The 16,645-nt window shown below is 36.5% G+C and overlaps 1 protein-coding gene across 2 annotated transcripts in view; it reads right to left on the reverse strand.

The window, feature by feature from the left end:
- Positions 1–837, reverse strand: part of LOC124956281 (hemicentin-1) — a 155,817-nt gene extending 154,980 nt beyond the window's left edge. Inside the window, exons 1-2 of one of the 2 annotated variants that reach the window (XM_047511844.1) lie at positions 577–837; positions 25–449 (exon numbers count right to left, since the gene is read on the reverse strand). In XM_047511844.1, the coding sequence (XP_047367800.1) occupies positions 25–79 (55 nt within the window). In that variant the 5' untranslated portion in view covers positions 80–449; positions 577–837. Of the gene's footprint in view, positions 1–24; positions 450–561 lie in introns of both variants that reach the window. The other variant, XM_047511843.1, reaches the window with a different exon arrangement.
- Positions 838–16,645: the final 15,808 nt, after the last annotated feature.

The raw sequence follows: 16,645 nt of genomic DNA on the forward strand, positions 1-16,645 counted from the left end.
GGATAGGAGATGTTGTACACTGACCTAGAACTCCGAGCAGCGTGAAGAGAATCCTCCAGCTGATCCTCGGCACAGCCATGATTCTTCCTTTCTTCTTCTTCGTTTCTTCTTCTTCTTCTTTTTTTCTCTTCTTTATTTTCTCACCACCGGTTTAATATTATCTTCTTTCTTCTTCTTCTTTTTCTTTCGTTTCTTTCTTTTTTTTATTTATTTTTTTTTTTTTTTTTTTTTTTTTTTTTTTTTTTTTTTTTACCAAGCGAAAGTAATCACAGTAAGCGACTCATGTGGATAAAAAGTACATATTTTCTTCTTATTCTTCGACGTAGTATTATTTTGCCACTTTAGATTAACACAAAATAGGAACGTTTTATCCGAAAATAGAAGAAGAGGGTCTTCTCGCGTGACAATGAGACGTCATCGAATTATCGTTTCGAAATAGACGCATCGTTCTTTTGAAAAAAAGAGAAAGAGAGAAAAAGGGAGAGTGAGAAAAAGGGACAGAAAGAGAGACAACAAAAAAAAAAAAAAGAAATTCTTTTCACGTTTGACACTTCACGACACCTTCGATAATTCTACCTTTCTCTCTCTCTCTCTCTCTCTCTCTCTCTCTCTCTCTCTCTCTCTCTCCCTTTTTTTCAATCGACGTTGCACTGAATCCCTTGAGCTTTTATTTTGTAACGCACTGTGTGTATATCGAACACTCGCGATAAAACGATCGTCTGACCATTCTATCGATCGTTCATTAACACGACGAAGAAGGTGACGAGCTTTTATTTTTTTTCTATTTTTTTCTTTTTTTTTTTCCTTTAAAGCTAAACAAAGATAGTGAAAGTAAAAGAGAGAGAGAGAGAGAGAGAGAGAGAGAGAGTGAGTGAGAGAGAGTGAGAGTGAAAGTGAGAGAGCAAGTAAGAGTGATTCAGAAAGAGAGAAAGAAAGAGATGGAGAGGGAGAGAGCTTTTCCCGATCAATTTCTTCGATCGATTCTCGATCACACTTTAGGATAATAATAAACCTCCGTCTCCTCCTACTCCTCTTACTCCTCCTCCTCCTCCTCCTCCTTCTTCTCCTCTTGTTATTCTTCTTTATCGTTTCGTCAACAAAAAAAATATCTGTCGAACGCGCGCGAAAATTTACTATCGAAGGAAAGCTCGAAGGTGTCACTTCGATAGTCGGCGGTTAAGTGCGAGCGTGGAAGCTTCGACGTGGATTCTGCGTTGTGTACGAGACGAAGAGGGTAAGAGTATTGGGGTAAGAGCGAGAAGGAAAGAGAGGGGCGGTACGCGCATGTCTCTGGCAAAACTTCCGATCGAGTTCGCAAGCTCGCGGGCTTATTCTCCGTTCTACCTTTATACCAAGCACATCGCTCTAACTCCTCTCAATATCTTTATTATTATTATTATCATTATCATCATCATCATCATCATCATCATCATCATCTTTTTCTTCATAGTCTTCTTCTTCTTCTTTGATTATCCAAGAAACTCCAATCTTGTCAACACTTTGATAAACTTTGAACTTTCATTTATTCAACTACTTTTAATTTACCAACCAACCCGGAAAGCTTTTCTACGTCTCGATAACGCTTTAGTTCAATATTATCAATCGATACGTCTACTCCGATCTCGATGTTCTTTTCCTTCAAATTTATTTACATCTAATATTTATATCCCACATAGCTCTAGGGAATTTCTTTTCATTTCCCTTTTTTTTCTTTCTTTTCCCTTTTCGTCCTTTCCTTTTTTCGTTTTCTTTTCTTCTACCTTTTTCTTCTTTTAAATTACTTACTTGCCCGAAGCCGTCCTCGTTGAGAAGACGTACACTGCGTCTGGCAGTTTAGCGCGAAATCATTTTACATCGTCTGGAGTTGATCGACGATTTAAAGCGCCAAAAGAGAATATTTTGAAAATTTAATTTCGTTCCTAATCGTGCTTCTCTCAGTTAGAACGAGACATATCGGGGAGAGAGAGAGAGAGAGAGAGAGAGAGAGAGAGAGAGAGGGAAAGAAGGGTGGAGGGTGGTAACATAAGTTTGAAAGTATCAACGATCGAGAGACGGGTGCTTTGATCGACAGCATCGAGAACGAGAATAATTTCAATCTTAGTTTTCTTTTCCTTTTAGTAAAAAACGAGAGAGAAGGGGTTTTTTTTTTATTCGCGATGCAAAATGAAAACTTGTACCTTCAGTATCGCTCAAATATCACGAATTTCTCTTCTTTTCGTACGAACGATTTTATTTTATTATTTTCTCTCGCACGGACCATCATGATTGCTCTCGCGGAGTAAAATGATTTTCAAAGAAAAAAAAAAAAAAAAAAAGAAAAAAAAGAAAAGAACACGAAAAAAAAAGAAATCCATTCGAACAAATCATGAGACGATAATATTCCGATCCTCGAATTCGATTTTCTTTCTAGGCTTTCGACGACGAATCTATCACAGTCGTTGGTAAGATCGATCGACCTCTCGGCACTCTATTCCCAGATTCACTTTTCTCTCTCCCTCTCTCTGTCTCCCTCTCTCTCTGCCTCTCCCCCTCTTTCTCTCTCTCTCTCTCTCTCCCTCCAAGCGGCACGTTCCGCGCGTACGCAAGTCAGAAAGAGAGACGAAGGAGACAGAGAAAGAGAGAGAGAGAGAGAGAGAGAGGTAGGGTCCTGTAGGGTCTTGGGCAACGCGCGATATTTCAGCTGCGGCGGAACAATGGCCGAGCTTAGTACGGGCAGCAGTATCTAATGGGTTTCTTAACGTAGTGGGTGTCAGCGTTTCCATGTCGCGCGACAACCATTAATATGCCTACCGGGCCGTGCAACGAGCACGGGCTCCAGGCTACCGTGAAATACTGGCGTGCATTCCATACTGACACTTTCCTACCGTTTCGAGTACCGTCGCGTTGCCTCGAACGAACGAACGAACGAATTGCGACCGTCTAGGATATACTCCTTTAAAACCGACACTAGATTCTCTCTCTCTCTCTCTCTCTCTTTTTTAGCGTCCACCTACTATCCTAAAGAAATCAAAAATTGTAACGTTCGAGAAAATTTTCGATCTAATTCTTTCGATAAGAAAATTCACTCCTAAACGTCGAAATTAATTTGTTTTTTGTTTTTGTTTCTTTTTCTCTTTTAGACAAAAAGAGAATATTAGGATAATATTCCTTTTCCTTGTCCTATTTATCTATCTACGATTTTACGCAAATCAAACCTCTAGAAATTCCAACGATACTTTCCGCGTTTCTCTTACCTTGGAAAATTAATTATTAACAATAAAATATTGTTATTACTTTCTAGAGAGGAAAAAAAAAAATATATATATATATATTAGTATGCAATTAATTCCTATTATATACCGCAAAAATGTGATTTTTTCATATGAAACTTTTTCTATTCAGGTATTTTTTAGATGTTCTTTTTCTTCCTTTTCTCTTTTTTTCCCCCCTTTACGTACAACGTTAAGCAACGTGTAAAGGTGGGAGAAAGAGAAGAGGAGAAGGAGCAGGAGGAGGAAAAGGATGAGGAGGAGAAAGAGGAGAAGGAGGAGAAGGAAGAGAAGACGACGACGCGGACGTTGAATCGAAGCAGCCTGCTGCAGACTCCGCATCCGCGCGCCGCCCGGCAGACCGTAGAATTGTCTGGCATTGTGCTTGCAAATCAAGCGACCCGAATTTACATGAGATTTATGGCATTCCGTTTGCCCGTCCCTCGTCCTCTCTCTCCTCTCTTCCTCGCTAGCACACTATGCCGCTCGTCCAACCACGAAACCCTCCGAAGCGACTTCTCGGATCTCCCTTCAACCCTCGACTCTCTCTCTCTCTCTCCCCTCTCTCTCTCTCTCTCTCTCTCTCTCTCTCTCTTACACAGTTCTCAACCCCTTACGCGTAATACACTGCTTCAGGGCGAACTCTCTGACTATATCCACCTGCGTCGTTCGTACGTACGTACATACTACGTACCTCTTCTCTTCCTCTTTTCTAATCGCTCCTACGTGCGTTGGCAACGTTAAAAGGGAGACACGCGGACCTCCGTTCTATAGAAAGTATGTATACCTATTCATATGTAAATATATATACATGTGCACATGTCCGAATCCACCTGTCAAAATCTACTGACGTTTAATATCACTTCATTTCGATTGTAAACTTTTAGGAAAATATTTAGAAAATTTTTAATAAGATCATAGAGATCTTAGAGAAATCGATAGAGAATATAGTTTAAGTCTTTTCAGATCAATTGATATATATATATATATATATATATATAGTATTAATAGAAAAATATCTAGAGAGTCTAGGATGAAACTTTTATTTCATAAAGTCACGTAAGAATTGTATTTTATTAGGTCAGATACGTTTAGATTTTGTAAGTGGATCGATATAATAAATCGTGTATATTACCAAGTCGTTAACAAAATTTTTGAAGGAATCCGAGCAATCGAAAGGATCGTTTTCACGAGGATCGAATAATCGTTGAACTTTTCTGAAGAAGTTCGTCGATACTTCTTTAACCACTCGAAGAGATTACTTTCTTCGACGAAGGATCATTTTTCGAGTTATCTCTTCTTCACGTGGACGTAAGGCGTGCTTCTCCTCTTCCTTCTCGGACACATCTTACGAATGGCTCTACAAGTTTGAGATTTTTCTTCGAATGCCTCGACAATGGTCGGTTCCAACGTTCGTGGAATAAAACGTTGTGAGGTACGAGAACGTCGAGAATCCACGATAGATTTTCGATTTACGTTACATTCATATATATATATATATATAAATATATATATACACACGTCAATGTAAGAAATTTCAAATTGCTTTGAGCATTATATCATGACTCCTTGAAACTTTTCGACAAATTTATTCTATCATCGTTTCTTTATCTTTTATCGGGACGAACTCATAGCTTATTTTTTTCTTTTTTTTTTTCATTTTCATCTCTTCAGACATCTCGATCTTTTCTTACAATCGCCTCTCTTTTTAACCTTCGAACGTCTAACTGGAAAAGGATTTATTTACGAGTTTTAATATATATATATATATATATATATATAACAAAACGAAGAAGACAAAAGTAAACAGTAAAGAGTGTTTAATCTTCCGAAAGTTTCGTGATTCAGACGTTAAAGTGCAATATTCTCGCGATTATTAGTCTTTCTTAGTCTTCGTTCAAATTGATTCGCCGTCTGATAAAAATAAAACCTCTAATTACTGACTGTATAATTATCTTTCATTTCACTTGATGAAAATTTTTTAGATTTAACTCCTCTCTCTCCCTCTCTACCTCTCGTTCTCTTTTTTTTTAGACAGAGAGAGAGAGAGAGAGAGAGAGAGAGAGAGAGGATGACGTTATCGATATCACAGTACAAACGATAGCTACATTTGTTTAGAAAGATAAGCAAAACTTTGCTCGTCCATCTACTTCGCTTCCAAAGGTGGAAGAAAAGGAGTCTGGACCAGTTAAAGAAGGAGAAAGAGAGAGAGAGGAAGAGAGAAAGAAAGATAGTATGTAGTTACGAAGAAGAGGAGAAGAGAAAGACGTCGAATAATGGCAGGAGACGTGCAAGGCCAACGTAAAAAAGACTTGGAAATAACGGCTTGGCGGGATCCATGCGGCAGATGCAGCTGCAGTAAAAGGAGTTGAGAAAGATGCATGGCTGTTTCTTACCTTCTTTGCCACTGCATTCACGCTGGTGCCATCGACTTTTATTTTTTCCTTTTTCCTTTTTTTCTTTTTCTTTTTCTTTCTTTTTTTTTTCTTTTCTTTTCTTTTCCTTTTTTTTTCGTTCAAGTCTCAACGTTAGAAAATCATCGGTCTCTATATTTTATCTTCGATCTATCTTTTATTTTTCATTTCCTTATCATTTCTCCTTCCTTTTCGTTCTCTCTTATTATAGATCATAAGATTTAATGGAAGAATTGAAATGCGTAAAGGAACCATTAGATTGACCTTATATAGTTCAAGTATGCACTTTTACTTAAGAAAAATCTTTTCAGCAGTGCATAAACGTAGAGCCAATTATATTTTTGTGATTATCCGAGCATGTACGAATCTTCAAATAGCGAAACGATACGGTCCATGAGTTTTCTCGTAATCGCTCATAAATCGGTCCGACCTTGATCGAGCTCTCTCTCTCTCTCTCTCTCTTTCTCTCTAAAGAGAATTTACTAGACAAGAAAATTTACAGAAGAAATTGCCGATAGAGAGAACAGGCAGACGTAACTTTTATCATCGAACGTCGTCCACTATCGTAAATAAAAATCCGATCGAAAAGATAGAAAATGTTAGAAACAAAAGAACGAAGAATATATATATATATATATATATATATATATATATAATGTCGACGTCGTGAGACGTTAAAAGCACTTCGATCATCTTCCGACCGCCGTAACGTCGTCGACACACGAAGTAGAGAATAGAAAAAGTGTAGAGAGAAAGTAATAAAAGCGAAGGTATCGGTAAAAAGGCAAAAGCTATTCCCTGAACGCGAACGTGAGCGCGTTTGTCTCTTTGACCGATTATCCGTCCGGCTAACCGTCAGGAAGGCGACGTCGCCATGTATCGACGAATTTGTTTGAGAAACTGAGCATCGAAGAAACGTGAAAGACAGAAAGAAAAAAGAGAGGGAAATGGAGAGACAGACATAAAGAAAAGCTTCTTCTCTCATTCTAACCATTTTTCTATATATCTTTCTCTCTCTCTCTCTTTGTCTCTCTCTCTCTCTCTCTCTCTCTCTCTCTCTCTCTCTCTCTCTCTCTCTATCTATCTCTATCTCTCTATCTCTCTATCTCTCTTTTCAAGAGTAAACGCGTGCTGGCAGAAACCCCATAATATCGATGTCTTCTTTCCGTCAGAAGTAAATAAGACAAAGAAAAAGGATGTAAAAAAAGAAAGAAAGATAGGAAAAGAGAAGGAAAGAGAGAGAGAGAGAGAGAGAGAGGAGGGAGTTTATTGAAAATACCGACGTTAGCGTGGCTCGTTTAAAACCGAGGCAATACCTACATATTTTCATAGGGCAGGGCACATGCGCACGTGTTCCTCTTTACTCACAGTACCGAGGGACCGAGTAAAAAGCTCGAACGCATAGCCGCAAGCTTTTTCATCCTACCTGATTCGACCGATCCCAGAATACATACACACGGTCCTGCGATTTACGTATGGCGACTCGATTTTCTCGTTGAATCGTTCTTCCATCTTCTCTCTTTCTCTCTCTCTCTCTCTCTCTCTCTCTCTCTCTCTCTCTCTCTTCAACGTTTTATCCTTCTATCGCTTTACTTTTTTTTCATTCGAATTTCTAACGAGCCTAGAATCGAAATTGCACCAATTGGATTCCGAAGGATGTCGAGAGGATTTTCGTGTTCCGGTTAATCGTACGAGAAAAGGAACACGACCGAAATAATAGATTTTAAAAGAGAATTCGATAAAATCTCTCGGTCGCTTATGTATTCTCTTTATTTCATTCATTTATATGATCAGCTGTTACATATACATATATACACACATAGACGGACATACACAAATACAGAGGCCAATTGTGCTATTACAATATTAATAAAATCTTTTATTAAACGTATATCGTTATTAGAAAAATCGAAAGCGAAAGAGGAGAACGCTCGAATGATCGAACGATGCAAATGATCTTCGTATTAGATTCGAATGTAATCATTATGAAAATCAAAGAAAGAAAATAATTGCACTAAGATATATTTCAACTAACCGGTTAAACCACACGCATAGATTCTTTCTTATCGATATTAAAAAATACGTACGTACGTATTCTGTATCGTACCGTATGCAAGTCATCTATGTGCGTATATATGTAAATGCATACGCAAGCACGTACGGTCGAGCGACTAAGCGTAAAGTTCATGCATTTTTCAATGGTAAAAAAAGAGAGAGAGAGAGAGAGAGAGAAGATTCATATTATTCTATACTTCTACACAAACTTAAATTTATCTCAATCTGTTACATACAGGCGTTTGCTCGTTCTCTTATTTTTTTTTTTTTCCTTTTTCTTTTCTTTTCCTTCCTTCTTTGCGATCCCAGCATTGTCTCATAGAAACGTATATTAATGTTTCCTGTCGTCTTACATACATATATATATATATATATACATAGATATACATATGCAATAAAGAATGAAATCAGGTCGAAAATAAAACATATTATTTCCTTTTTTTTTTGTTTTTAGAAAAGCGATGAACTTGTCGTCGGTTTCCCTCCTAACCGCAGACACTTTCTTTTTCCTTTTTTTTTGTGTTTTCTCTCTCTCTCTCTCTTTCTCTCTCTCTCTTCTGTCTCTTTCTCGTTTCATGTAGCGATCCTCCACGATGTGTAGGTATATACTTAAGGGCGTAGCTTGGAGCGAGCAGCCGGCTTCCTTTGGCCGTCGGATCGTCGTTTAAAGCGGAACACCCTGTATACGTGCTGCTAGAGAAATACATGTTGGAAATACATTCTCTTTCTCTCTTTCTCTTTCTCCCTCTCTCTGTCTCTCTTTCTCTTTCTATCTCTGTTTCTCTGGTCGACGGATTCAATGTTAAAGGCCTTGCGAAGGGAACGACGGACTCACTCCCTTTCTCTTTTTCCCTTCGCAGTTGTCAGACCCTTCCAAGGAAGAGTTCGACTCCTGTAATTATATCCATCCATTAATTAGTGAGAAAAACTCTTTCCTCGTACGATGGCCTTCCGTCTCTCTCTCTCTCTCTCTCTCTCTCTCTCTCTCTTTTACATACACGAACGCGTTTCACATACACGTACAAATATATACATAGCACAATTACATAGAGTAGCCTTTCGTACCTTCCTTGTTCCGGTGTCAAAGACATCGAGGGGATTTTGGGACTCCAAGGAAAGTGCTCTCTTTCGTTTGAGAGCATAGTACGCGTGCGTACGTACGTAGAGTTCAGCAAAAGTTGAAGGGAGAGAGAGAGAGAGAGAGAGAGAGAAAGATAGGGATAAAGATAGACATAGAGAAGAATGACATACGAGGCTGTAAGACGAAAAGAAGATAGGTACCTTCGTGTAGTGGCACTTATAAGAAACTTTGTAGCTTCATGGCAAGATAGAAAAGGAAGATGAGAACTCTCTCTCTCTTTCACATACTCATACACATAGTCTAACTTCGATAGTGCCTTGTCTTTTGGATTTTCTCGATTGGAACGAAAGAAGGAAATATTCTGATTTTTCCAAGGATTGCGATCGGATTATAAGTTACATATTTTACTGTTTATTTTTCTTTTTCTTTTCAATCTCGACAGACAGCTACATATATATATATATATATATATATATATATATATATATACAGATACGTTTCGTTTGGAAATACGATAAACAGAAATTCAGAAGTTAGGAGATCGAGAACGAGAGAGGACGCATCGAACGCGTTCCAATAATTTACGAGTTGTCGTCGATTCGCCAACGATTTACGGTGACCCGCGATAACGTCCGGATTACAAATGCTATCTCTTGGCGATCTCATTTCGTATGGAATACAGGATGATTAAGCGGTAACTGCTATCCGAGAAACTTTAATTGTTTCGGCTAGTTTAACGCCAGTCTGAAGGTAGATCCGTAAACCGAGAACAAACTCGTTTCACTTTGAATTCTCTTCGATACTTCCGTTCCGAGTGTAACGGGAGAAAGAGAGAGAGAGAGAGAGAGAGAGAGAGAGACAATGAGACAGTGAGAAGACTCGTTTCGATCTTTCTACAATTACGTTACGCTTCAGATTGCACGAAAGCGTCACACTGCGAAACGTTCATTCGGTTTTTCTTCAGCCCTTAAAAGTTATCATGAATAATATCGTAGGAAAACTCGTTTAATTTGATGAATAATAAACTTTTAATCATTGGTTTGAATTATTAAGGATAAAAAGTAACTTTTCCTCTCATTTTAATACAACGACGAAATAAACATTTTTCGTAATAAAAGTAATGTCGCGTCATTATGTAGATAAAAAGAGACGGATGTGTATACGAATATACATACATATGGACATAGAAACAGACAGATAGACAGACGGACGGACAGACAAACAGAGTGAAAGAGAGAGAGAGAGAGAGAGGGAGAGAGAGAGAGAGAGTTTAGACCAACGTCAAAGTAATTCTAGGAAAATGTAAAAGGGATACACTTACAGTATATCGCCATGAACGATAAAGGATTGCTCCCAACAACGTCGCGGATATGTAACGTTAATGGAGCGAGCGTGTTGTGTTACGTGTCTGGTTTAGTGGTAGTACGTGGTATTACGATGGTATTGGTGCCGGCAGTCGAGTAGGGGCTCGTGCAGCACGCTCATTGTCAGAGAGAGAGAAGAGAGAACGTGCTTTGGTTCCACTCTCTTTCGTCGTCGCGATTGCAAGCCTTTGTATCGTAGACGTCGACGACGATCTCGACGAACGTGTGATACCCGACAGTTGGAAAGCAGCCGTTAGGACGTGGACGACGACTTTGACAAAACAAAAAAACAAAAAAAAAAAGAAAAGAAAAAGAGAAGAAGGAGAAAAGAAAGGAAGAAAGAAGGATGAAAGAAGAAAAAAAAGGAGAAAGTAGAAAACAATGAAGTTCGAGAAGAAGAAACGAAAGGCATTTGTGCAATGGAGAAAACTTCCGGAGGACAAAAAACAATCGTACGATGTTAAATGTTGTCAAGTTTTTTTTACTTTTTCTTTTTCTTTCCCGATCGTCCCTTCATATAATTTGAATCTCCGATCCGACGATTTGTTTTTTTTTTTTTTTTATTTTTTTTTTTTTTTTTGTCGATAAAATCTATTTTCTTACGTCGATCTAGGGAATTTGTTTCCGATAGAAAGGCTCATCCATATACATTGATTAATTCTTTTGTTTACACGTCGAGAAATGTTTAAACCTAAAGATAAAGAAAAAGGAAACGAATGTTCGATGAATTTAATTTACGACGTACATCAAGAGATGAAATCTTTTTTTATTCGATTCCCTCATTCGTGGGCGTTTGCGTCAAACCTTAGAGACTTTTGCGACCAGTTTTGGTAAGACGCTTTTAGTCGATCTAATGGCTCACCTCGTTATCCACCACTTCCTACGTCACATGACGCAAGGGCCATGAAAAAGGGTTCGATAAACGATATCTCTCTTAAATTTTTCCTGCACGGACGGTCACATTTGTCGGGGATAGATGTTATAAAAAACATTCAATTCCCGTTAAAGTGAGATCAACTTTCGATATAATCATCGAAAGAATTAAAATCAAGGTTCATTAATTAATTGAAAAGATTTAGTCCAGATAAAAGTTAATAAACGATATTGATATGAATATTGTAAAAAAAAAAAAAAAAAAAAAAAAAAAAAAAAAAAAAAAAAAAAAAAAAAAAAAAAAAAGAATGAAAAAAAAAAATTCATCCCCATTGAATTCCCAAATCGATAGTCAGGACATTCGTTGTATGAACGAGCATCGACCAATAAAGTGTGATGGTAAAGGGGATGGTAAAATGGATGGGTGGCGCGGGGGGAGAGGGGAGAGTAGAGAGAAGGGAAAAGGTCGAACGAAAACAGCCGAATGATTTTCGTATCCTTTGTCGTCTACGCGCTACGATGTTTACGAAATATCCCGAGCGGCTCTCCATCAAATTATTATAGAGAACTCTATCTATCGCGTTATAAATGCTCACCGATGCGTAATTTATGCGAAAGTAGTCGATTCGACGGAGAGCCATATCGATAATGAAATACATGCGGTTCGGTCGCCTGCCTCACCTCGCCTCGCGTCAACGAATAGAGGAAACTTTTATCGTTTCTGCTCTTGTATTCTATCTCGCCATTGTTCCATCGTCAAATTAGTATATTATCCCTTTATATCAAAAGCTAGCACGCTTTGCTCTCCTTCTCCCTTTCTCTTGCCCCACAATCCACCTTTTCACCTTTCCTCCCCTACGATAAAACACGTAACCAGTTGATTTCATGAGGAATTGAATTCCTTTCTTGTCATCGTAGATTGGACATTCGATCTTGGCCACGTTCCTAAATATTTCACGTTCTATGACTTTCTTTTTCCTTTGCTCTCGCTCTCTCTCTCTCTCTCTCTCTTTCTCTCTTTTTACTCCCCCCAGAGTATTTCATTATGAAGCTGAGATGACCGTAAAAAGGAATATTAATAAAAAAAAAAAAAATTCTAATAAATTACAATGGTCAGTTAATTAAGCACGCCGGGTATGTATACATACTTTGATAATAATGTTAATCGTACAATAAAATAACATCTACGTTGCAGTATTTAGAATATGTTTAATTAAATTTTTTACGATCCTTTTGTTTTTTGTTTTTGTTTCTTTGTTATTTTTTTTTTGCCTTTTCTGAGATCCCTTTTTTTTCGAACAAAAGGGAAAAAAGAGCAATAAAACAGTAGTACTTCTCGTATAATTCACTTAATTAGCAACTGCTATCTAATTTTTTTGCTTGGTAAAGAAAAAAAAAGTTAAAAAAAAAAAAAAAAAAAAAAGAAAAGAAAAAACAACGGTGGATGAGCCACGAGAGAATTTGAATTGCGCAAAGAGATCCTATCTATTTTTTTTCTTTTTTTCTTCTTCTTTTTTTTTTTTTATAACGAACACAAGATTAACAATGTAAAATATAAAAACTCGTATAAATGAAACTGAACGGAAAAAGTACAATTTTCTCATCGCGTGTTTGTATAATGGGAGAAACACTTTGTTTAATACGAATAAATGTAAATAGTATTACGTATTTATTTTTAAGTATTTAGAAAACGAAAAAAAAAAAAAAAGGAAAAAAAGAAGAAGAAGAAAGAAAGAAAGAAGAGCATTTAAACGTAACGATGATATAAACAATATTTATGATCGTTGTGAAAAGAAACGATATTAATTTTTATTTATATTGTAGATAAGTCAATGATTATTTTAGGACGATTAGTCTCGCGGCGTTTGTTTATCAATATCGAACACGATATTTAAAGGTTCGTCATTGGTAGGTCACCCGAAGTTAGTGAATTTACAAAGCCTTAAGGCTCGATGAACCAGCCGCCTCAGTCGTCTCCGTTGCCTCTGCCGTAGCTGACGCCGTCGCTGCCGCCGTCGTTGCCGTCTTTGAGCTGATCTCACCGAGGGAGTATTGAATTTGCATGTTATTCGGTGGCATGTAGTACCGCGATCCCTTGTGAACTCTGAGCGAGACTTCCTTCCTTCCGAAGCAGGCTACCTACCATCCAGGTTAGGATATCCCGGAAACGAGAACACCCATCCAAAGGCGCTGCCTTTGTCACGCTCGCTTGGAGTTGTCTCGACGACGGTGACGCCTATTCTCTCTTTCTCTATCTCTCTCTTTCTCTCTTTATATCTATCTGTGTCCGTCTATTCGTGTCTGCCTTTCTCTTTGTTCGTCCACTTCTTCGTAATCTATATTTCTCAAGGTTCTCTTAGACAACCTACTATCAGAAAACTCCTTTATCTTACTCTTGAAGAATTATAATATCGTCTAAAATTAATTATAAATAATAAAAATTATTAATTGTTCGTAAATTATCGTTCGACGTATATATTTACATATGTATGTATATATTTATTTATTTACTTTCAATTTTTATCGATAAGATTATAGGATGCATTTGAACGGAGGATATGTTTATGGGAAATGGAGATTGGATATTCCTTTTTAATCATAAGCATATATCGAATTATTAATTCTGTTTCATTAATCCATAGTAACATTCGATAGCAGTAGGATACATTTGCGTCATCGTTGATTATTAAATACGACCTTGTCAGCGTAGCGGTTATTTTAAATTGCTGATTCGTCTCAAAAGAAAACTTGTCGATCTTTCAAATTTATATATATATATATATATATATATATATATATATATATATATATATATGTAACTATCTATCTCTATTTCTTTTCTCTCGAAGTGAATTTTATTCAGTATATCGTTTTTATTTCGTTATTTTCTTTCGATAACGATACCGACGACGACGACGACGACGACGACGACGACAACGACAAGGCGATAACGACGACGAGAAGGAGGAAATCACCGGACAATTTATTCAAAAGCATGAAAGATGAAATACCGCTCGGCAATTTGGCCGAATCTCGTTGGAGTCGGAAACGTTGTACCAAAGAGGCACGTAGCATAATTTCTAAGAGGATCAACGTTTGAGACCGAATATACCAGCTGTGCTTCGTCTTGTCGATCCTATCTTCTAATATTCGTCTAACAACAACATAGAGACGCAAAGCATTCTAGTTTCTTGGCGAATATCACGAACAATAAGTGTCGTATAATCAGTCATTACTAATTTGGATCGATGCTAGTTTCTATAAATAAAGAAAAAAAAAAAATAAAAAAAGAACTAACAAAGCGAAATAAATCTAAAATAGTATTACAGAACGCTTACAATAGCTGAAAAGCTTTTTTCGGAAGAGTATAACTAATCATATCAAACTTATATATCTACTTATATGAAGAAATCAATGGTCGATTTATAGTCGACCTTTTAGTCTCGAATGAGATTTTTCGAATATCAGTAAAAAAGCAATTGGGGAAAAAATAAAAAGGAACGATGATTATCTATATAATTGATAAGATGATACAAAGTCTGACGAGAAAATGTAATGGTTCTATAGACCGGTTTTAAAACTAGAAAATTGCACGTTCGTGCAAACGAAGAGATCGATCATTTTCCCGTATCTCGTTTCATCCAACTTATTACTTATTATTTCATCTACGAATGTCCCTTTATTTCATTTTATTTTATTTCTTTTATCTTTTCTTTTTTTTGCTCTTTTTTTTTATTTCTTTTTACATCTTTTTTTTGTGTTTTTTATCTTTCGTAGTATCTTGTCTCCCTCAGGTTCTATGTATTTTTTTTTTTTTTTTTTTTTTTCTTTTCTTTTTATATTGCAAGTATGAAGAACGAAGGATGTATAACGAGCAGCATCACCACCCCTTTGTCAGTGATACTCAAAAGTCTGGTATTGTGTTTTGTCACGATCTCTTCCTACTATATGGTGATAAAAATTTTCTCGAACTCTTTAAAGAGATATAAAAGTGAGAACGGTCTTGAAAAGAGAATGTGTCATTTCTCTAGATGATTTTAAACGATTAATTTCAATCGTGTACCATCGCGTTCTTATTCACATAGTTGACGATCGTGAGAGATTCGTGAAAAGACCCTTTCGAAGATGATGGATCTCTTTTGATAACCATACCCTTCGCCATTTTTGCCTTACCTTCTTCTTCGTCTACGTTTTCGACTTCGTCCTCGTCCTCGTCTTCGTCTTTCTCTTCGTCCGATCGACTAAACTCAGACTTTAAAGGAATATTGGCATGCGAAATAGATGAAGTTGCGTGTATTTTCCGATACATGGACAGCATAGCAATTTTGATGAAATAGAGCAATATGGAACGGGATATGGGTAATCGATAAAAAAAAAGAAAAAAAAAAAGAAAAAAAAAAAGAAAAAAAAGAAAAAAAAAGAAAAGAAAAAATGGCGATATAAAATTGATAACAGAGTTTATTGAACACACACGCACGTGTGTGTACATATAAATATATATATATATATATATATACATATACAAATATCGTATAATTAATAAAAAAAGTGACGATTAAATGCATAGATAAATGTACATAATCATTATATATTATATCAATTATTTTGTCAGTTTATAATTCGTAGGATCATTATGATTAAAGTTCCAAAAGTCGCTTTTCAATATACGAAAGTATCATAAGAAAATTTTTAAATGTTGGAGACCTAAGATCGTCGTTCTTGCGATTCTGGCGATTCTGGCGATTCTGTATAATATATATATATATATATATATATATATATATATATGTATGTATATATTATATGTATACAGGAAGGAAAAAGAGAGTTGTTGTCATTGTCGTTCCCAACGTAGTCGTCGTCTTATGCATTATTCAGAGTTGCTTGGGAAGAAAGACTCGTCGAGAGGAACCACGATCCTTCCTTTCCCTTTTCTATCTCTTTCTCTCTCTTCTTCACTTTTTTCTACCTTTCCGCTCTTTACGTCTTTCAGGTAAAAGCAAAAGATGCATGAGGTGCGTGCGGCAAAGCGCGTAAACATCAACATACGAGGTCGATCGAGCAACAGAAAAAAAGAGAGAGAGAGAGAGAGAGAGAGAGAGAGAAATAAATACAGATAGATAGAGAAATAGAAAAGTCACGTTTGTATCATCGTCTCTTTGACTTTTTTACGTCTGTTTTCAAAAAAAAAAAAAAAAAAAGAAGAAGGAACGCAAATCGTGAAGATGCGCATCGATAGGAGTACTTTAATCTCCCTACGTCGTCTCTCGGCATCAATGGAAAATATAATATCTATATTTACATATATGTATATATGTATGTATGCATGTATAAATACATATAATAAGTAAAGGGTAAATCGAGAACTATCGTCGTTTGATTGGATATACATTTTTTATTTATCGTTTTTCTTTCTAATATATTTTTACTCTTTTATTTTCCTTTACATTCATCTTTACATTCAACATTTCATAGGATGGATGATGTGATATATTCAAAAGACTATAATATACAAAATCATATATCATTTGGACGTTGGTCGTTCAATCACACATATATACATACATACTTATATCGGAGATGTATAAGTAAATAGATACACGATCATTG

Source organism: Vespa velutina, chromosome 21, assembly GCF_912470025.1.
Source record: "Vespa velutina chromosome 21, iVesVel2.1, whole genome shotgun sequence".
NCBI lineage: Eukaryota > Metazoa > Arthropoda > Insecta > Hymenoptera > Vespidae > Vespa > Vespa velutina.